Source organism: Notothenia rossii, assembly GCF_949606895.1.
Source record: "Notothenia rossii genome assembly, chromosome: 8".
NCBI classification, from domain to species: domain Eukaryota; kingdom Metazoa; phylum Chordata; class Actinopteri; order Perciformes; family Nototheniidae; genus Notothenia; species Notothenia rossii.
In genome coordinates this window covers 36,187,582-36,209,974 of record NC_136906.1, presented here as the reverse complement: position 1 = coordinate 36,209,974, position 22,393 = coordinate 36,187,582, and the positions used below count along the sequence as shown (strand labels likewise).

The following is a 22,393-nucleotide window of genomic DNA, read 5'->3' as shown; positions in this document are numbered from 1 at the left end:
TGGCGCTTCATTCACAAATACACAAAGACAACTGGGTGTTGTAGAACTTAGTCTGTTTGCAATGTTTGCAGCTCTGCAGTTGTGTTTGCTGAATACTGTAGCATTTAATCACTTATTTGTTATGGTTTTCACAGGCTACTATAATGAAAAGACATCAATATTTTAGATCAAATAAAGTATATAGTTTGCTTTATGCAGTATATTTTTTGTAATATTGTTGGGGTGTTTTTACACAGTACAGTAGATTGAAGTAAATCAATTTATACATTAAGATAAGATAAGATGGACCTTTATTAATCCCCGTGGGGAAATTCAGTAGTTCAAACAGCAACAGGGTAAGAGTGAAAAACAGGATAGCACAGATTCACACAGATTAATAAAATCAAAAATAAGATGAGCGATAAAGATAATAATAATAATAATGAGAAACTATGAAATAAGAAATTAATAAAACTAAAATATAATTATCATATCACATATTATAATGTATTGTATTATTAAGTAATATCATACATTAACCCAGTGGTTCTCAAAGTGGGGGGGCGCGCCCCCCCTGGGGGGCGCAGAGGCATACCAGGGGGGGCGCGAGAGACCAGGAGGAAAAATGGTAAAAATAAAAAATGTAAAAGATAAAAAAATAAAAAATCATAAATTGAAAAATTATTTCATCGAAAATAATATGATGCAGTACTATTACGTCTGGGTCTCTGTGTTTCATTAAAGCTCGGCTCTGTGTGTGTGTGGAACGAGCCATTTTGTGTGTGCGAGCGAGAGAGAGAGAGCGCACTGGTACCGGGGATCGTTGTTGTTAGCTTCTGGTGCTAGCGAGCTACGCTAACGGATATAAGGAGCTTTTTCAACAACAAAGTGGAGGAGGGTCCTCTCCTGTCAGACTGAGAGACTCAGTGAGCTAAAGCAGGGGTTCCCAACCTTTATTGTGCCAAGGACCGGCAGATACATTAAAAAAAATGTGCGGACCGGTTGTCAATTTTAGCTGATTTTAATATTTACTCACCAGCAGGTGGCAACAGAGGCTAATTGTTTTTAACAGCCTGAAGAAATACTAATATGCATCCAAAACATATTAATAACGTTTAAAACCAGGATACAATTAAAACAAAAAATTAGGACCGCTTTACAAATATTAATATAATATATAATATAATATAGCCTAATATGGCAATATCAGGCTGTTACATTGTATGTAACAAATAATAGAGCAATATGCATCCAAAACATATTAACAAAGTTTAAAACCAGGATACAATCAAAACAAATTAGGACCACTGTACACATATTGATATAACTGAAATGTCAGGGAGACCCCTAGGCTTGTTTGCCAGCCATAATAACGTCATACCGGGGCGTTCGTTCCGGTGCACTCCGACAGCATTTAGAACTACATCGAGATTAAGATTAAACTAACTTCTTTTGGGAACACCCACATACCTATGGAGTTGGCCAGATGTGTGTAAATTACTGTTCATGGTAATTTGAAAACAAATGCCATTGTTGGACACACACAAACACACCGAACATACACACACACACAGCGGAGCTGAGCAGAGCACATACACACACACACATCATGTGCCTTTGTTACCGGACATTTCCTTCATACAACGATTAATAGGGGTAATAATCAGGCCGTTCGGTGTGTGTGTGTGAAACGTAGCAGCCTGCAGTGGGGAACACAGTGAAGGCTGTGTGTACACGCTGGTGCTGCACTTCTCAGAGGCTGCCTCCTGATGCTGCAGCCATTTCATGAAGTGAAGGAGGTTTTACAAATAAAAAAAATAGCTCTACACCCCTGGCCGCAATGTCCTTAAAATGAAGTCCGAGTTCGAAATATATCTCAAATAATGTATGCACGGCCACTTCCCCACATAAACATAACAGTCTGCGATTAAACGGTTGTCCCCTGTGTGCTCCACTTCCTATTGGCGCACCGGTAACTTTCTCTGTGCATAAATGAACAATGATAACATATTTTTAAATATGTTATCATTGTGATCATCTAATTCTGAAAATATTACGATAAACTCACAGCCATTTCGCGGCCCGGCAGTAACACCTCCACGGCCCGGTACCGGTCCGCGGACCGGGGGTTGGGAACCCCTGAGCTAAAGGACTCTCAGTGTTTAGATAGTTCACTTTAGTCTAAGTTATCTCAGTGGGTCTCAAACGGTTTGGTCACGATTAATGTAATCAATTATTTCTGAGGCACATGTTTATATGATCATTATAGTTATATATAAGAGAATAAATGAAAAACAGGTATGAAATACTATATGGCAGTAAAACAAGAATAACGTTTAAAAGGGTGATTTGTAAAATATCCATAAAGAAAAAGTAAATCTGTTTACAGTTCTGTTTCATATGGGTGTTGAGAGATGTATCCATAGATCTCCTCATTTTGCTCCCAAAGTGCTCCAGATTGGTGCATTTAACTTCAATATTTAAAAATAAATCTTCCCGGGGGAGCTTGCCCCCAGACCCCCCTATGTGAGGTCCACACACCACCTATAAAAATAGCACTTTACCCTATGCCGTGAGCTGATTAGCGAGCCTTCATTGTAACTGTCTCACTGTGTATATGCGTGGGGAATGTTGCAGTAGAGAATCCCACTGTAGCGCCCGGTACATTAATGGGAAACCCTAAATGTTTGAGCACCCTCTATGAAACGTCAAGCTACCCCACAGCACCCCCAAAATAAATTTCTGGCGCCGCCACTGAGCCTGACTATTTGTGTTGGGGGGGCCCGACTTTTTTTTTTCTCCAAAGGGGGGGCCTGACAGAAAAAGTTTGAGAACCACTGCATTAACCCCATTATAGCAGATGCCACATTGAATGGATGAACACATTTATGGATCAATAATTACAACAGAGTATTTCTAAATACAAGTTGTAAAAATATGTATTTAATATGAATAATATAATGATTAATTTCAGATGATAATACTTTTCAGGGTTACAGAAGTAGCACTTCATTTCAGACTCCAGTTTACAGCTTCCTGCCTACGACCTGCTTAAAACCAGTATAGAGGAATATTAAGCCCTCCCACTATTTTCCAAGAGGGCGTTGCCAGATTTTCAATTTCAGGTTTTAACCAGGAGATGGCGCTTCATTCACAAATACAGAAATGATGTTGCCTTTCGTAGTTGACAGACACTGCTTTGAAGAGCATTTGAAAATATAGTCTTTATATATTAAATAATCATAATAATAATGTAAATATTTACATTACATTAAACCATGCATTTTGTAATGTCAGCATTTCATTTAGAAGAAAAGTAGTGATATTTGATATTTATACTCTATACCAGTGGTTCTCAAACTTTTTCTGTCAGGCCCCCCCTTTGGAGAAAAAAAAATGTTGGGCCCCCCCAACACAAATAGTTCGGCTCAGTGGCGGCCAGAGATTTCTTTTGGGGGTGCTGTGGGGTAGCTTGACGTTTCATAGAGGGTGCTCAAACATTTAGGGTTTCCCATTAATGTACCGGTCGCTACAGTGGAATTTTTTACTGTTACAATGAAGGCTCGATAATCAGCTCACGGCATATAGGTGTAAGCAGGGGTAAAGTGCTATTTTTATAGGACCTCACATAGGGGGGTCCGGGGGCAAGCTCCCCCCCGGGAAGATTTATTTTTAAATATTGAAGTTAAATGCATCAATCTGGTGCACTTTGAGAGCACAATTAAGAGATCTATGGATACATTTCTCAACACGTAATAGTACTGTACTGCATCATATTATTTTTGAATCAATAATTTGTCAAATTATGATTTATTTTTTTTTAACCATTTTTCCTCCTGGTCTCTCGCGCCCCCCCTGGCATGCCTCTGCGCCCCCCAGGGGTGGCGCGCCCCCCACTTTGAGAACCACTGCTCTATACCAACAGATTAAACCATTTTCCCACTGTAGGCCGATGCATGAAATTCTTACATTTTTGCCAGTTATATTATGGAGCTGCTGTAAAAAAGGATTTGATCATTAAGTTATTGAAACTTTTGTCTTTAAGTTACTTTCACTTAACATATCAATTGATGCAATTTCTACTTAATTTCATAAGTTGTTATTATGTCAACTCAGCTCTGTAAGCCAGTTCAATGACCTCTACATTCTATGAAGTCAATTTGACTGAACAGTGAGTTGTGATGTGTAATAATGTTCTGAAACTTTCCATGGCCTCTTAACATGGCAGTAGTGTTGACATATTCCTGCCCGGTGAAAATAGTCCCGGTCTCATAGTTGTTTTCATTAATTGAATGCATTTAACAGGGACATGAGTTTTTTAATTTTGTTACGATATACAGCAAGTGAACCACAGAGTTTGATTCGCCATTATCAAAAGAAGAACTTCCACCGGACAGATTGATGACTACGAAAAGCTAAGCGGCGGATGAATACGTTTTTGTGAAGCGATATGACAGTGATTTCGGCTGGTGAACCACTGACGGACAGGCAAAGTCAGGTGAGTGGTTGCATATTTAATGGTTGCAGGCAAAACGAAAAGTAGCTAAATGGAGTTAAATCCACACCTAACTGGTGTTTGAATGTTTATAAAAGAGATTTTATTTCAGGGCAGTGTTATGAAAATGTCGGTTAACCAAGCTAACTTTACAGGATTATGATTATCTAAACTTTTATTAAATAAATACGTTTCAAGTATTCTTACTCTTATGTATGACGCTTATGAATTTTTAAAAGGTTTAAATGGTAACTGCCTATATTTGTATCTCAATTTAGAGAGGTTTTGTTTGTTCGTTCCAGTAATTAGCCGTGTCCCGGCTCTGTTCGGCTAAATATTTAAGCTAAATTAACGTGTTTCGGTGAGGTTGTGTGTGTTCCTGCCAGTAATTAGCCGTGTCCCGGCTCTCTGTTCGGCTAAGAATTGTAGCTTGTTAGCCCCCGCCATGGCTTTGAAATGGATGTCATTTGTGGATAAGTATAGGGGACTTGAAGATTGTTTTTTGTTAAGGCCGAACAAGTGTTAAAGTGATTCTATCCTTGCAACGTTTTTCTGGTTCAGCTCACACTAAACCTGCCCAGATACAGAGGGGGTGCCTCGCGCCATTGAACGAGTAAAATGCTAACTGTGTTCAGAAATAGCATTTATATTGCGTACAAATGCTATGTTCCACTCTTGAAATGGAGACAAATTTGTATTTCTGCTTTTTAGAAAATATTTTATAGAAAAGAAAGGAATATATTTAGTTTATTTTATTGAACTATGGTGCCCATAAACTACATGTCCCACAATGCATTTCGTTCTGTGACTTGCGCACTGAAGTGTCTTAATATCAGTCGTTTCTAGCAGCGGGAACAGTCGGTGCTCAAGGCACTTAAAAATGTTGATCTTTGATTGATGAGATTATTGTTATTTAATCTAATAAATTAATGGGATGTATGTAATTATAACACAGGGAAAGGTTACTATTCACCCACAATAATAAATAAGATGTGCAATGGTTGTAATTGTTAAATGTTTATATTATTATTAATAAATAATATTTATACATGAACAATAATTTTTCCTAAACTTCTGCTTTCAGAGGTAGTCAAGTTATTACTAAAAAAACAATAATAATCCACTGAATAGTCTATGGAAAATAACTGCAAGCAAATAATCAACAATTACAACCATTGTACAATTTCTTTTAAGTTTGGTTAAAACAAATAATAGTTTTTTCATTGATATATTTGGCATGCACGTAGACACAAAAATGCTCTATGTGGATGCACACTAACCTTTCCCTGTTATTATTACACGCATCCCATGAATTTATTAGATTGAATATGCCTCATCAATCAAAGATGAACATTTCAAGTTGTTTATTTATTTAAATGAAGTACTGTTTAAGTCTTTATCATATGAATTCAGGGATAATATTGTAATTGTGAAAGCCAAGGCTTGTAGTTTATGGGCAACGTCACTGTTGTAATTGTGTGCATCTTATTCTTTGTCATGTTCTCAGTTCTTATTACTTTATTAAGGCCTGCTTCATAATGTACCTAAATGTGTGTTCTCTATTACAGACAGATTTTCAAAGATTTCCGTTTTGCTGCAACTGGATGAAGTGGACTTGTAAGTTGTGCAGGTTTTCCAGTTACATGAGAAGGCAACATGCACAGTTGCAGACTGTTGGTAGAATATTTTCTATAAGTCTGTGTCTCCTCAGATTCAGGCAGAGTTCCAGAGAATTGTCACTACGGACCTGCTTTCATCGTTTCTGGATGGACTTGATGGCCTGGCATTGCTGGAGGTCTACAATGGTGCATCCAGGACTGGAAAGAAGCTGGCACTAAAAGGCCTTTTGGACTGCCTTGAGAAAGATGTAAGTGGAGATGCTGATGACCATAATTTAGCCACCATTTGTTTCCTACAAATGTTTATATCCCACTGCATTTGTTGTCCTGCAGGACACAAATGAGAGGAGGAGGACTGCTGCTCTCTTGGGACTATCACACTACATGTCTGGCGAAAATCAGGAAAATGTCATCAGGATGTGTGATGTAAGATCATAACTGTCTTGAATTACTTTATGTAATTGTACATTTTAACATAAATCAACCCAAATCACCCTGTGCCCAAAGTTTCCTTCAAAAGTAATGTTTACAATTACCTTAATTTAACTAAAATAATTGCAATAAAGAATGATGCATTTAATATAAACAAAAACAGCAAGAAAACATAACTATTAAATAATATAAATAAATTTAAAGCTCAAACTGTGAAAAGAGAGGCAGTTGAAATGATGTTCCATCACATTGCACTTTTACACTGAACTGTAGATTTTAGCTTCTATGTTTATAGCAGAAGCCTCTTAATTAGCTTTGTAGAGAAAAAGTACTTGTAGTACACTGAGCTCACTTTTATTTCTCATTTTTTAAGGCTCATGGAGACACTCTCGAGGAAGCCATGAAGGTGATGCAAGTTGGTCTGCTCATAGGCTACGAAGGTGAATGGGATGCCTTTCCTCAGCAGATTTTCAATGTGGCAGTTGTGGTCGAGGAGACAATTGTGCTCCACAACCTGAAAGATGTGGCTTTGCGGTGCTTCTTGGACTAATATATTGCTTCAGTCTTCAGTATACTCTGGAAATGAAATATTAATTTGAGTTTATCCAGAGGGTTGTTATGAAGATACAGCCAGACCAAGCCTCTGCCAAAATACATGGACTAAAAAACAAACTAGGTAGGAGGTAGATCATCAAAGAGTGTAGAAAGTGAGCTCAATTTGGTGTTGTTCATTTGTTCAAGTATTTTGTGTCTCTACAGTGACATGTTTTTAAAAAAATAAAATCTTTTAGGTTAGTGAGAATTCCATTTATGTTGGAAGTGTCACGAAGAAACTTGCATTTTAAGAGGACATTTAATGTTCATTTCAGTATTTACTAGTGTCTTGAAAGAGTCCTCTCCTGCTGATGTTCAGAAAGCTCTCTATTTGTTTCGTACTGTTTGTGCTGCACCCTCTGTCCTATTTGTAAAATTAATAACATAAATGTGATGTTATAATTTGTATCCATGTATATCTGTTGTATACTGTATGTTTATACTTGAAAAATAAAAATATTTCAGCATCTGAAGTAACTTCAAGCCTTATAGGTGATCACAGCTAACTGCCTGCCGTCAGATTTCATTTAAAAAACAGGTCTGATTTTAAACTTGTATCTTCAGTAGACTCGACTACTGCAATGGTGTCTTCACAGGCCTCACTGCTTTCACACCGTCTACAGTATGATTTGCATAGAGGGAGCTCTGTGGCTGAATAGCCAGCGATTAGGTGTGGCCCATTTATCATAGGTGATCAGAGCTACGTGTGATTCTCATGGGGGGATGGGCACATAAAACACACACACACACACACACACACGCACACACACACACACACACACACACACACACACACACCTGTAACTGCCTGCCGTTTTAAAAATTGCATTCTAATAGCGGGATATGTTCATGGCCATGTTGCCATTTGAAACATATGAGAACATGGTCAGAATCACAAACTGGAGCGGGAGCAAAGGGGAAATGCCCCTTCCCCTCAATGTGAGGCAGACACTTGAGTCCAGTGTCTCCCGTCGGTTCCCAGGCCTGACCACAGACCAGTGGCATAAAATTAGCGAAGAAGAATGGTTGTCATGGTTACCCTTCTGTTTATTCTCCGCAGTGGGGGCCGAGCAAGCCCCCAGGAAGTGCGCCGGACTCTGAGTAGAATATTCGTCGTGGCCAAACGGCGGTACTACACTTCCTTTAGGTTGCTGGGCCCGGAAACACTTTTTCCCATTGAATTACATGGGGAAAGAATGGTCTGTAAATCGTTGGATAATTTTTTTTTAAACTAAATAAACCACCCAGAATGAACACTTGTATAGCCCTAATAAAAAATATTTGTTCCTCAAATTGTAAAAATGTGCTAATAACGTTATTCTGAGAGTTATATCCCTCTGCATTATGAACATGCATCTAACCCACGGGACCGCGCCGCCCGGCACGTTCATGTTACGTGTTCAGCAGGTTCAGCACTACATGCGTTTATCTTTACCCATGGATGCACAATAACAACGGACCCATATCGTCTCACTGCCATCCCACGGAGCTGTAATAATGGATATATTGTACATGTTTGCTGTAATTCCTCATTTGTAAAATATTATACTACATCCTGTTTGATTAAATCTTGTACCGTAAATGTTGTATTAAATAAAGTTAATATTACCGACGTTAGATTAACGTCCCTGTAGCTACTTATTGCTCTAAGAAGCTTATTGCACTGTATATATATATATATATATATATATATATATATAGACAAGTTTACGCGCCAAAACACGGGTAGCGCCATGACACTACACAAATGCACTTCATTTCCGCCGGAAGTCTTTTGCACAGCGTCTGTCGGTGTAAACCGATGTAAACAGTCAGACGGGCACTGGTGTAAACACAGCGATTTCGATGCTAACAGTGATGCTAGCTTGGGAACACGATTCTACTTCTTTGACTGGAGATGGCGTTACTCTCCCCCACCCGAATTCAGTGCAAAACTGGGAGGATAACATGACGACGTGGCCCAGCATAAAACCAAAATAAACTGCCTTATTTAGGTCATGCCCACAGGAGCCAACAGTTTTCTGTTGTTTACATAATGCACAATTTACATGATCTCTTTATGCTGTGCAATATATCATATGTGCCTGTACTGTTTGAGTGAAAATAAAGTTTGATGTAATTTAATTTCATTATTGCACTGTTATTGCATTATTGCATTTCATATGTTCCTTAGAGTGCTACAATTTCTTTTAACACAGTTCATCATTCATATTAAGCTCATACTGTACATAAATAACACTGAATTAATTAATTGTTGAGAGGAAACTAAAGAAATGGCTTCAACAAGAAAGATCACATGTTTAATCCTAACAGGTATTACAAATTAAAATATAAAAGCAGCCCACACAATTACATCACTATGAAAATATTCATATATAATATTAAAAAATACAATGCATGCAGTATTTGTTGTGTTTATCTGTATTTAATGAACAACATGGCTGGGTGCTGGGTGCTGGTTTGTGGTCGTAGCACTCTCTATCTAACCACTCGTTCAGGTGCTTTCTCGAGTGATTGCAACCAACTACCGCACACGTAGTTCCCGAACCACTTTTCTTCATGTTGTAATTGTTATATCCTCTTTGTCTCTGCGATATCAGTGCTTTGTCGGCACAACGGAGCTAGCTAGCAAAACAAACCCAGTCCGCCAAAACGGAAGTGCATTGCATCGAAGGGAGGAGTTCAGGATGTAGAGCGGAAACGGCTCAATAACTTGTGTATATACAGTCCAATAATTCTTTGCATTTTGGTTAAAGTTGCGCATGCGCACATACGGGTACTTCTCAGGCATGCTGGGTAATCTGTGACGTTTCGCTCTCTCAAAGGTTGGGCCATTTTATCATCATGCGCCAAGCAACTCTGATAGGAATGATTGAGGCCCCGCCTCCCACGCTGTATCCAGTTCTTATTATACATCCATGGGGCACAGGTCAACGTGTATTAAAGTTTAAATCTTCCGGACAAAATTATAAAAAGTGCCGGTCAAAGGTCTTCTTTGTTATTTATTGAGCTTTAAAACAAATGAATAACGACTCTATATAATAATAAAATACACGGAGCCTCTCTTTTTCCTCCCTCTCTTCGGACAGTGTCAGTGTCTGTCTCATGCAGCAGCTGATCCAGTAATGAGTGACCTGGCCGACAGTAAAAATAAACATATTTTATAACTAGTTTAGGTAGTTCGAGAGGTAATTAAAATAGCTAAGGGCGATGATCTGACTGAAGTGTTTCTCCGTTCCCCGCTGCATCACAGCGGGAGGAGCTGCAGGTGAGCAGAGCTGCGTGTCTCCGTCATGTCAGATTAGACTTCACTCGCGTTTATATCCATATCGAGAGAAAGATAAATAATCTGAATTCAGTGTGCAGTTTACTTTGACGCGGGGGTGAGCAGCAGAGGTGGGGAGAGGCGTGGCTATTGCTATTGAGGCTATTGCGTCATCATTATCAGAACATGATCTTATAATTACTGAGTTTAGGCACGTTAATAACGTTTTAATGAAGTTGAATACAGTATATTCATATGTGTCAGTGATTTCATGTCAATTCGGCGAACACAAACATAAATGATCGTGGTGAAGATGATGATTAAATTAGGATTAAAAATCGAGAGCCGGGCTGCATTTCCTCCCGTTCGTTTTTTTAGACTAAACAACATTAAGTTCCGCTGTACATCCAGCGTACTGTACAGTATCTGACTTTATTTCACATGAGCTCCAGTGTGGAACCCCACTGCACCCCCTGGTGGATCAATGATCCATTGCAGCTGGCTTCATTATAATTACATTTATTTATCACGGGGGCGGTCTCAAGTCAAGCTGGAGGTTTTCCCTTGAGCGAGAGCAGATCACGTACCAATCACGGCCCTCGCGTTTCAAACTGTCTGAAATTAAGTGCTACATCTGTAGGTCCGGTCTGACAGCGCTTAGCTCTCTGCTGAAGATCACTGCTGCTCTAAACAAAGTCAAAAATACTACATCCAAACGGAATAAATATAATTAATTATTATTAACACGTGAAGTCTTGTTCATTGTTTTTCACTTTTATTAAATGTTTGATATTTCCGGCACAGACTCTTTCATACCGGCAATGCGCGATAGAAACAACAGAAAGTGTGACAGTTTAAAGAGCCTGTGACAGCATCCCAACAACTGTTGTGCAATGAAATATTGGGCTACTAGTCATCCCGAACAGTCAGTTTAAAAAAGAAGGTGCGATACCGTTCCGATAAATATCAATAATTTCGAACATTGCGGGGAAATTCCTTCGACTCATTTTGAAGTTTTGGGGGAAGCCGGAAGTGACGTCAATGCGGGAACGCTTCACTGTGCGGCGAGAGAGCCAAACACGGACAAAGTTTCTTGTCATGCGTAGAATGATGGTGAATTACTGAGTTTAGGTACGTTAATAACGTTTTAATGAAGTTGACTACAGTATATTCATATTTGTCAGTGCTTTCATGTCAATTCGGGGAACATAAACATAAATGATCGTGGTGAAGATGATGATTAAATTAGGATTAAAAATCGGTAGTGAGAGCTGCTGAATTTCCTCCCATCGGATGTGATATAAAAACAAATCGATTATTTTTGTAGTTGTAAACTCAAGTGGATGAAACTACATTTATTAGTGCTTTCATCAATTTCGGCGAACATATGATACATTAAATGATCGTGAGGAAGATGATTTAAAAAACGTTTGTTTGAGCCGGTCTGCATTTCCTGATCAGAAAACAAACAAATGCTTTTTGTAGGTGTACTACACCAAAATAGATTAAACGTGTGTTTTTTTTTACCACAATGTTGGAGAAATTAATGGATAAAATGCATGGATTATTATTATTATTATTCCCACTCCGGTCGGGACACTAGGTCCACCGTTCCCCCAGCAGCGAGGCTCCCCCCGTTTACAGTTTACGTGGGCTGGGCTGGGTGCAGTGGCGGACTGGCCATCTTGTCTGTCAAAATGCATCTTACATTTCTAACTTGCAATATCATTATTTCCGCTCTCTTCACTCCAGAAGAGCGATCTCCCTGTGTCTCTCTGTGTGCGGGGGGCGGGGCCTAACAGACATGCTGCAGCGAACACAAACCTACAGACTGGGGGTTGGGAGATCACAGGAGGGAGGGGGGGGGGAGCTATGGAATGTGAGCATCCCCCTTGGGAGACTTACTCCACACATTCCGATGGCCAATTAGCTTTAAACAAAGAGTTTGAAACATGGGGGGTGGGGGCTTCTCAAAAGAGAAAATGCAGATATAATTCACTCTCTTGACTCGCTGGTATCTCGAGCTGAGCGCTCATTGGTGGTTTGTACCCGCTGCTGATGAAACTCTCCATTGGCTCGGCAAAAGTTTGTTGTTGTTTTTTGTCAGTTTTACGTCGCCACTTCCATTCACATTTTTCATCATTGTTCCACAATGTTTATCATGAAATTAATATCCATATATTTTATAGTATACTACATGCCAACCCTACCGATTTGGGCGGTAGTCTACCGCTTTTAACATGTTTCTACCGCCTACCGACTTAGCTGGCTTTCCCTACCGATTTTCAATCTTCCCAAACTATAACAAATAAAAATGACACTCCATAGACACTGGACTCGACTTTTGGTGGACATCGTTTGCAGCGTGATCGCATCATACAAACAGTAGTCCTCTGTGTTTCTGAAAGAGAAACAACGTGCAGACCGGGGGTAACGCTGCGGGAAAGGCAGCATTACCCCCGACGAGGCATTTTGAGTCCTGCAGGATTTCCCCGTTAATATCAGTGTCTCGAAAACACATGTTGGCGACTGAAAGACATCCAGTGTTTGGCCTTTTCCGGAAGCATCCTACAGTGTCTCAACTGAAAGAGGACCACAAACACACACAAAATATAATGCAATTTTGAGATTTGGGGATATTTATCTCCTATTCTTTCACTTTTTCTGACATTTTCAACACCAAACATGTCGTTAATGTGTTTAGTGAACTACAGCAATCTGAAAGCCTGTACATTATTTATATCACACTTTATCAGTAGAGAAATGCAGGAAATGACTTTTTTAATGCAGTATTTTCTGATTTATGGCGCAACACAAAGATATTTCGCTCTGTGCAAACCTTTAACGCTAATATGTCAACAACATGAAACAACAATACGAACCTGGCTTTATCCAATGTTCACACAAGAGTTCTACATCCTGACACATCCTTCATCTACACCAAACTACGGCCCGGGGGCTGGATCCGGCCCGTCACCCCCCTTTGACCGGCCCCCACCCCCTCTAACCCCCACTACTTGAACCGGCCCTATGAGGCAAATCCCCAAAAGTCGTCATGGCTTATTTTTTTCAAATTGATTTTTGGAAAATAATAACATGTCTGCGTTTGGTATTTTGTTGATTTTGTTTCAGTTAAAAAAATGATATTTAGTTATAAAATAAAATGCACTATATTTGCCGAATTGTCGTCACCCGACATGATGGAGATCAAGTGAGTGACAGACAACGCACGCGTAGAGAACTGTCAGTGTTCAGGAAAGCAAAAATGGCTAACGTTAACGTTAAACGAAAAGTTGATAGAGAGTGCAGAATTTTCAAAGAACAGTGGACCAACGACTATTTTTTTGTTCAGTATAAGGACCGTGCCGTTTGCATTATCTGTAAAGAGAGTGTGGCGGTTTTCAAGGAATATAATCTTCGTCGTCACCACGAAACCCGCCACAGTGACTTTGCTAGCTTGCGAGTGCAAGCAAGAGCAGACAGAATTGGCAGAATGAAAGGCGGACTGGCAGCACAACAACAAACATTCATTCACCAAACCCAGGTAAACCAGGCTGCTGTTCGAGCTAGCTTCAAGGTAGCTCACATACTAGCTACCCATGGGAAGCCCTTCACTGATGGGGACTTTGTTAAACAATGCATCCTTGCTGTGGCCGAGGAGGTGTGTCCCGACAAGAGAGAGGCAGTCAACGGTGTGAGTCTCTCCGCGACTACTATGACCAGGCGAGTAGAAGAATTGGGGGACAACGTTTATGAGCAGCTGAACGAGAAAGCGTCACAATTCAAGTTTTTTGCTTTGGCCATGGATGAGAGCAGTGATGTGCAGGACACAGCACAACTGCTCATTTTTATTCGTGGGATTAGCGAAAGCTTTGAAGTGTCTGAGGAGCTGGCAGCACTAAAAAGCCTCAAAGGAACTACAACAGGAGAGGATATTTTTGTCCAAGTGTGCAAAACAATGGAAGAGTTGGGTCTAGACTGGTGTAAATTTGCCAGCATCACTACGGATGGCGCAACTAGTATGGTTGGCACGACAAGGGGGCTAGTAGGGCGCTTGAACAGCGAATTCGAGGAACGAGGTCTCACCCCCCCACTACAAGTCCACTGTCTGATTCACCAGCAAGCCCTATGCTGCAAAGTTTTGAAGTGGGCGTCTGTCATGAAGGTGGTTGTGCACTGTGTCAACTACATCCGAAAAAATGGTCTGAAACACAGACAGTTCCAGGCCTTCCTTTCCGAGCTTGAGTCTGCCTACGAGGATGTGCTGTACTACAAAGAAAATCCGGTGGTTAAGCCGAGGCAAAGTGTTGCGCCGTTTCTACGACCTGCTACCCGAAATCAACACCTTCCTGCAGTCTAAAGGTGAAACGGTACGAGAGCTGACCAAGCCAGAATGGAAATGGGACCTCGCATTCTTAACAGATGTGACTGAAATGTTGAACCACCTTAACGTTCAGCTCCAAGGCAAAGGGAAGCTAATCAGTGACCTGTATTCCCACATCAAAGCGTTCAAGGTCAAAATAGTGCTGCTTGTGAGACAGGTCGAAAAGCTGGACTTTACGCATCTCCCTGCCACCCAGAGCTACTGCGCTGAGAAACCACCTGTCCCGTTCCCAGTCGAAAAGTGCAAGGATGCACTGGAAATGCTGCAGGGGCAGTTCAGTGTGCGGTTCCGTTAGCTTCATGTCAACGGTAAAGCAATACGTTTGTTCCAGAACCCCTTTGTTGCCGACATAAATGATGCCCATCCCTCTCTTCAGTTTGAACTAGCCGAGTTGCAGAATTGTGATATCCTTAAAGATGCGTTCAAGCCTGACAGTCTCATTGAGTTCTATGCTTCGCTCCCAGAGGAAACCTACCCAAACATCAAACAGCATGCAATGAAGATGTCCACAGTTTTTGGCAGCATCTACATCTGTGAGCAAACCTTTTCCCGCATGAAGCAAACCAAGAATACAACAAGGAACAGACTCACAGATAAACACTTGCATCAGACCTTGAGACTGGCTACCACTAGACTGCAACCAGACATTGAACTTCTCATCAGCCAGAAGCAAACACACAGTTCACACTGATACGGTAAGCACACTGATTTTAACAATTACTGATTTTAATTGCTATAAATATGAAATGTGAAGGCTCTTTTTAATTTGCTACATATGTTGTAAAATTATGTCACAGAGAAAAGCAGACAGCAGCATGTCTTGCCATTTACTGAAAATGGCGCTTTTTGTGTTCAATCCGTCATCCCTCCATGCAAGGGCTCCAGAAGGCACTCTGAAGTGAGGAGAGGAGATTGCTGTTGCTGACCCCATCCCAAAGACAGCACAATTCATCAACAAGTACAAATCCAGCTCACCTACCTATAGGCTACTGATTTTGATTGCCATTATTCTGTATTATTGTTGTGCTTTAGTTTTGAGCCTACACTGCTCATGTCCTTTTCACCTTGACCTAAAACAAATGTTAACTGAACATGCTCACCTGGATAGGCATAAGAGTTGGCTAGTTCTATTAGCCTACTCATGTTATTATAATTTTGATGTTTTTTATTTATTTATTTATTTTATAGTCCTATTTATTTGACCTTTATTAAGTGCTGCACACAATTATTATTATTATTATTATTATTATTATTATTATTATTATTATTATTATTATTATTATTATTATCATCATCATCATCATCATCATCAGGCCTACCTATAATTTATAATTTTGAACTCACCTTTGCCAGTGTCAATCACCTCAACTAGGCAGATGTTTCTTACCTTGACAGCTTTGATGTTATTTTTATTAGAAAACAAATAAATGGAATATCTGTGGTATTTCAAATTAAAGCAAAGTGTGAAGACTCAATTGCTACTTTTGTAAACCACTAGTAAAGATGGTAAACAAATATGTGACAGGAATCAAGTGTTGATATAGTAGTGTGGAAGTAGTAGTGGGGATGGCTGTGCCGGGCTACTAATCTCTTCTACACAATGAGCTGACTCGGCCCCGGCCCCCCATCACAGTCAGGAACAATAATGTGGCCCCCAGAGAAAAAAGTTTGGTGACCCCTGATCTACACTGTCTCAACTGAAAGAGGACCAGAAACACATTAAAAATATAATAAAATGTGGAGACTTTGGGATATTTATCTCCCATTCTTTTACTTTTCGGGCATTTTACAGACCAGACATGTCGTTGATGTCACTGTTTACCAAACTACCACTTTTTCTGAAAAATGCATAAAATTATGCAATATATTTTAAATACATGGTTTATACATGTGATTACTGGGGTTCCATTTCTTCTGATTACCTCATTTGGGCGTGCACATTTGCCACGTGCAAACCTACCTCTTTTGGATTTGGAAAGGTTGGCATGTATGCTATACTTGCACTGCTTAGCGTTTTCATACTTTATATATCTTAGCATATTCATACACACTGTTAATACTGCTCACAGGCTGCTGTGTATATCTAGTGTATTCATACCCCTCACTGTTTATTCATCATTCAATTAATTCTATATTTTATTCTGTAGATTGTGTACATTACTTTTCACTTTACTGCTTGTTGCACCGTTAGAAGCTAAACTGCATTTCGTTGTCTCAGTACCTCTAATCTGTGCAATAACAATAAAGCAGGAATCTGTATTGTGGCCTCAACAATCAAGTTATAAGTAGTGCAATATGAAATAAAAACAACTACACTCTTTTGGCAGTGTTGTGCTGCCGAGAGATGGGAGTCTGAGGCGGGGTATCAAAGGTACAAGCTAGACTTTTATTTAGCATCTGAAAACCATTGTAAACAACTTCATGCCCGGGAAGCGAAGACCGGCAGAAACAGGAAATCCGGTTCACTAAAAAGTCCGTGCAGAACAATACCCCAACCCATAGATCCGTGGGTGAATAATGTCAATAACCACAGTGTACACATTAACAACAACTACACTATTTTGGCAGTGTAACAATTAAACAAGAACTACACTCTTTTGGCAGTAACAATTAGATAAATAATAAACGGTCAGACTGACACTGAAGACAAACAAACTATTTTCAGCAATCAATCTGTTTAGTTGACTCTGGGTGACATGTGGCGATTTAAAAAAATCGTTTTTTGGCTGTTTAGATGGTGTTGCTCCATCTGGGTCACTGCCGGTGGTTTAGACGGTGGGGTCTTTGGCGACTTCAGGAGATCGGCATTGCTGTTATTCGATGTGGACAATGCTTTCTGTCCTGCACACAGTTTACATTTGACCGTAATATTTTGTGCGTCCTTTATCCCCACAAATTGAAAATAGTGGTTATATCTCCAAGTTGTAAATGCGCTGCTGCTCTCGCTGATACTTGCATCTGCCATATGTGTGCTGGTGGTGGGCGTTGCCGTGTGTGTGTTAGCCTTAGCAAGTGTTTGTGTGTCTGTGTATTTTCCCCATAAGGCAAGACCCGCCCAACTCTGTCTCTGATTGGCTTACCCTGAAATGTTACCCCGCGTTAACCAATCATCACTCCTCTCTGGTCACTTTCACTTTTCCATGGTACTGTGAGAGGACATCGCTGTATTCGCCTGTAAATTACATCCGCAGGGAGATTCGGTTCAGTTGGATCACATAATGTAACGCAGTAACGCACCCATTTAAATCACAGTAACTATAACGGCGTTACTGAATGGGAATAGTTAACTAGTAACGTTATTAGTTACCGCAAAAGGTAGTTGTGTGCGTTAGTTTGTAACACGTTAGTCCCAACACTGGTAAACACACACCTGATTACCTGAGAGCTGCCGTTTCATTCAGACTGTTTAAAAAAAAAAAACGGTCTGATTTTAACAACTCAATGTGTGATTGTTATAGCAGTAATATTAGACACTAATAATACAGTAAACTATTAACACTGTAAATATTATTGTTTGCCCGTGGGATTAGGATTATCGGTAGTGAGAGCCGTGCTGCATTTTCCTCCGGTCGGATGTGATATAAAAACAAAGCGATTATTTTTGTTGTTGTAAACTCACGTGGATTAAACTACATATATTAGTGCATTCATTTCAATTTGCAAACATATGATACATTAAATGATCGTGAGGATGATGATTGAAAATCGTTTGTTTGAGCCGGGCTGCATTTCCTGATGAAAAAACATAGCAATGGTTTTGTACTTACACCTACGTGAATTAAACAACATTATTTTGTTAAATAAAAACATGGTGATGTTTTGTAAATGATTACATGTCTCTTATTTAGCACAGAATATGATCCTATCCATGACATATGGATCTTAACAAATATCCGCTATATCAGACACCTGTAGATCTATCAGCTGTTTATTTCACATGAGTTCCAGTGTGGCAGCTTTCATCCATGATCCATTGCAGCTGGTTTCATTAAAATTACATTTATTTATCAAGGGGGCGTATCAAGTCCTGTGGAGGGGTTTTCCTTTTAAGCAGGGGCCCACCCCGTGCAGATCAGGGACACGCACGGGTAGGCGTCTGAAATGAAACGCTACATCTGTAGATATCATTTTCAAATCATTTAATTTGTTCCTCTTCATAATTTCCTTATAAACTAAGCAGGAAGATTTCAAACTAACTTAATTGGGTTAATTTAGAAATTGCTTCAGTTTATCATCATAACAGATCAAAAAGCTCAGATTCATTTTTACAATAAATCAAAGAATGATGCACTTCTACAAACAAAAACAACATAATTAAAACATTTAAACAAACTACTAAAAATAGATGAACTACATTATTCAAACGTTTACAGTAACTTCTGATAATAACACAGGGGAAATAAACGGGGCATCTATTTTCCTCTCTCTCTCCCTCTCCTGACAGCCCGTCAGAATCAGGGTTAGTCTAAATGAATCCCTTGGCGGTTCTAGTGTTCATTTACCATTTTGTCTTCTCTTTGCAATGCTTAATTGATTTGAAACCAAGTCTAACGTAGCTTAAACTTAACGTTAGCTTTCTAGCTAACACAACACATGCACGCACCTTTCTCTGTGGGGTTTTTTGTAGTGACAAATGAAGTTGGATGTTCTGGTAGTCGTGTCACTGATCTTTATGGTGCAGACCCTGCATACCGCTGTTCTGTTCTTATTACCGTCATCGACAAAAAAATCCTTGAACCCATCTTCACAATTTTTGGAGTAAAGCTAGCCGCTGCCATGTTAACTGAGACTCCTGCCTTCTAGTGGGTTGCCAGGTTTGCTCGCATGGCGCTATAATCACGTTTTTCGAAAAAACTAAACGTAATTTCTCACTACAAAAACAAACGCAAATATTAAATTTTAAACAGTCAAGTCCTTTCAAGTCATCTATCTCAAGCTTAAGTCAAGTCTCAACTCATGAATACCCAACACAGTCTCACGGCATTTCGTGTTCACTAACACGATTTTTTATCTATTGATTCGTGTTCACCAACACGATTTTCCCCTTTTTTTCGTGTTGCACAGCACGATTTTAAAAGCAATGTAAATGATAACAAATTGGAAGGAAAAACAGAGGAAAGAAAATAAAGATTTCAGTATTCTGACACAGAACGATCTTAGAAGCAATGCATTTCTATTTGTAACTAAATGTTTGCACCAAATAATAACAAATTAGAAGGAAAAAAATATGACAAAAAATACAGATTTCAGTATTCTGAGGCTCTGAGCCTCGAGACTCGAGTCAAGTCATGTGACTCAAGGCCCCATTTATTTTCCTCGCGGACGGCAAAAAAACTCAGACATTATACCATTTAAAATAAAAGGGATAGGGTTAGGCTTAGGGTAAGATATTGAGTAAGAATATGCTTTTATGAACCACACAGCTTCTGGTATTCCAAGACCCGACCGGACAAAAAAACGTGGTGCACACGAAACATGCTACCAATAGAAATGCATTGCTTTTAAAATCGTGCTGTGTGAGACGAAAAAAATGCGAAAATCGTGTTGGTGAACACGAATCAACAGATTAAATTATTTTTTTTGACTAAAACACGAAATGCCGTGAGACTGGGCTGGAATACTAAGCCAAAGACAAGTCAAGTCTTTTATCAATGTTAGTCAAGCAAGTCTCGAGTCAAAAAATATGCGACTCGAGTCAAGTCATGTGACTCAAGTCCCCACTTCTGGTGTTCAGGTATTACAATATTTAAAGTTGGAATAAAGTATAAACTACACAACACAAGTATAATGCACAGCAATCCATAAGAGAAGTCCAATATGTTCATGAAAGCTCCCCAGGAGACACCGACACTAACGTGGCCGAGTGGACTCCGGAGTTTGCTGCATAAGTCTGAGAATGATCTGTGGTGTAGTGGGCTGTCACTCAAAAACTGAGTAGCCAATGGGGACGCCCCCTTGAAAGTCCCGCCCACCTGGGATGCTTGTGTCACAATCAAAAACAAAAAATGAAGGAACGCAAACGAGAAGAGCTGCAGAGAGACTTTCAGGTCTGATTATTGAGAAAGAAGCAAAGAGAACTGCAAACAAAAAGATGTGTTAAAAAAAAGAAAAAATACTTATAGTTTACATGATTACACAAATGATTTGTTTGCAACTTATAGTTTTATTTTTTTTATTAATTTTATTTTGTTTGACTTTTTTTCTGTTAAACTCTTAGTTTTGCTTGATTCTAAGAAAGTGCTGCTTTATCTTTATGACACAAAACTAATCCCATAGAGATGCACATTAATTTTTTGATTAACTTATCAATACATATAATGGGAAAGAAGTGTGAATGCACAAATTAATTAATACATTTTAGTCAAGTCTTTTCTAGAGTTTTTTTAATATCTCTTGTTCAGAGGTTGATAGTTGCTTTATATGTTACAATGCTGTTAATCAGTTAATGTTGTCTCTCAGAATCTCTGGAGCATAACTTTAAAGTGTGTTTACAGACAAGTGCTCAAGTCTTTGAAAAAAAGTCCTCATAAAAAAAGCCTGAAAGGTGACCAACAGACCAAGGACATCTGAGTCTTCTAAGAGCACAATGACCAGTCCATTTACTGAGATGGGGCCGCCCTTCTAAAGTGGTTTACAATTCACTGAGAACTACTAAGAAGCAGCAGCAAAGAGCTGAAGCACACTATGGAAACATTCAGTCAGCAATATTAATGACAAAAAGGTTAAATAACCTGATAACATTATTAACGCTACTTTCAGTCTGCAATCATTTGTGTGGCTTTTAGAAAGAATACGTGATCTCAAGGATTGATGTCAGCAGTCAAAACACAGAAGACACTAAAACTAATATACAATATTATCTAAAGGATGGACATAAACATAATGAAAACACATTTTTGAGTAGAGCGGATCTTTAAGGATTAAAACTTGAAGCCAAAGCGGTGTTTTTCTAGATTACACATGTTTAGCAAACGCTTCTCATTCAACATAAAAAAGGGTCCAATCAAAATGTGTTTTAGAGCGTCACCTGTGGCTGTGTGCAGGGTGGAGGCCCCGGGCGGAGCAAGGAGTGGGGTCGGTGCTGAGCTGGGTCCTGGAGCCGGGGCCACAACCAGGGGAGCAGGCAGCGAGGCTTTGATAGGGGGAGGGAGGGAAGCCTTCCGCGTGGAGGAGCCCAACAGTGGGGGGTTAGAGGTGCTGGGGCTGCTGCCTGCGCTCTCCTCTGTCCTCACTGTTTTACTCTTCACATAGGAGGAGGAAGAGGAAGAGGAGCCTCCCTGAGCAGCAGGACGCAGCACTGGGGGCAAACAGGAAGTCCACTGTTAGACACTGAATTGTGATACTCTTTATTTACATGCAAACACAGAGAGCTGCAGGCGGGAAAATATTAGATTAGTCTCAAGATTAATGAATCCACACAGAAGGATTCACAAACGTAATTTATATATATTTAAAAGATGTCAATTTATACACAAATCCACATACATAAAAATACGTTTCACAAATATATTTCTGATTCATACATTCTTTTTTTTTTTTTAAATAAACGTAATATTAATCCACAAATATATGTATTTAAAAGTGTTTAATGTTTCCATCTAAAACATATTTAAATGTAATTACCT

The 22,393-nt window shown here is 39.5% G+C and overlaps 1 protein-coding gene and 1 long non-coding RNA gene across 7 annotated transcripts in view; one reads left to right on the top strand and one right to left on the bottom strand.

Moving 5' to 3' along the window:
- nbr1b (NBR1 autophagy cargo receptor b) overlaps positions 1-22,393 on the bottom strand; it is a 148,930-nt gene that overhangs the window by 62,732 nt on the left and 63,805 nt on the right. For all 6 annotated transcript variants that reach the window (XM_079642017.1, XM_079642018.1, XM_079642019.1 and 3 more), the window contains one exon: positions 21,796-22,065. In XM_079642017.1, coding sequence (XP_079498143.1) covers positions 21,796-22,065 — 270 coding nt within the window. The remainder of the gene's footprint in view (positions 1-21,795; positions 22,066-22,393) is intronic.
- Positions 5,954-7,478, top strand: LOC307014207. Its single transcript, XR_013801196.1, has 4 exons — positions 5,954-6,091; positions 6,186-6,341; positions 6,427-6,519; positions 6,899-7,478. It is a non-coding gene; the product is annotated as an uncharacterized lncRNA (long non-coding RNA).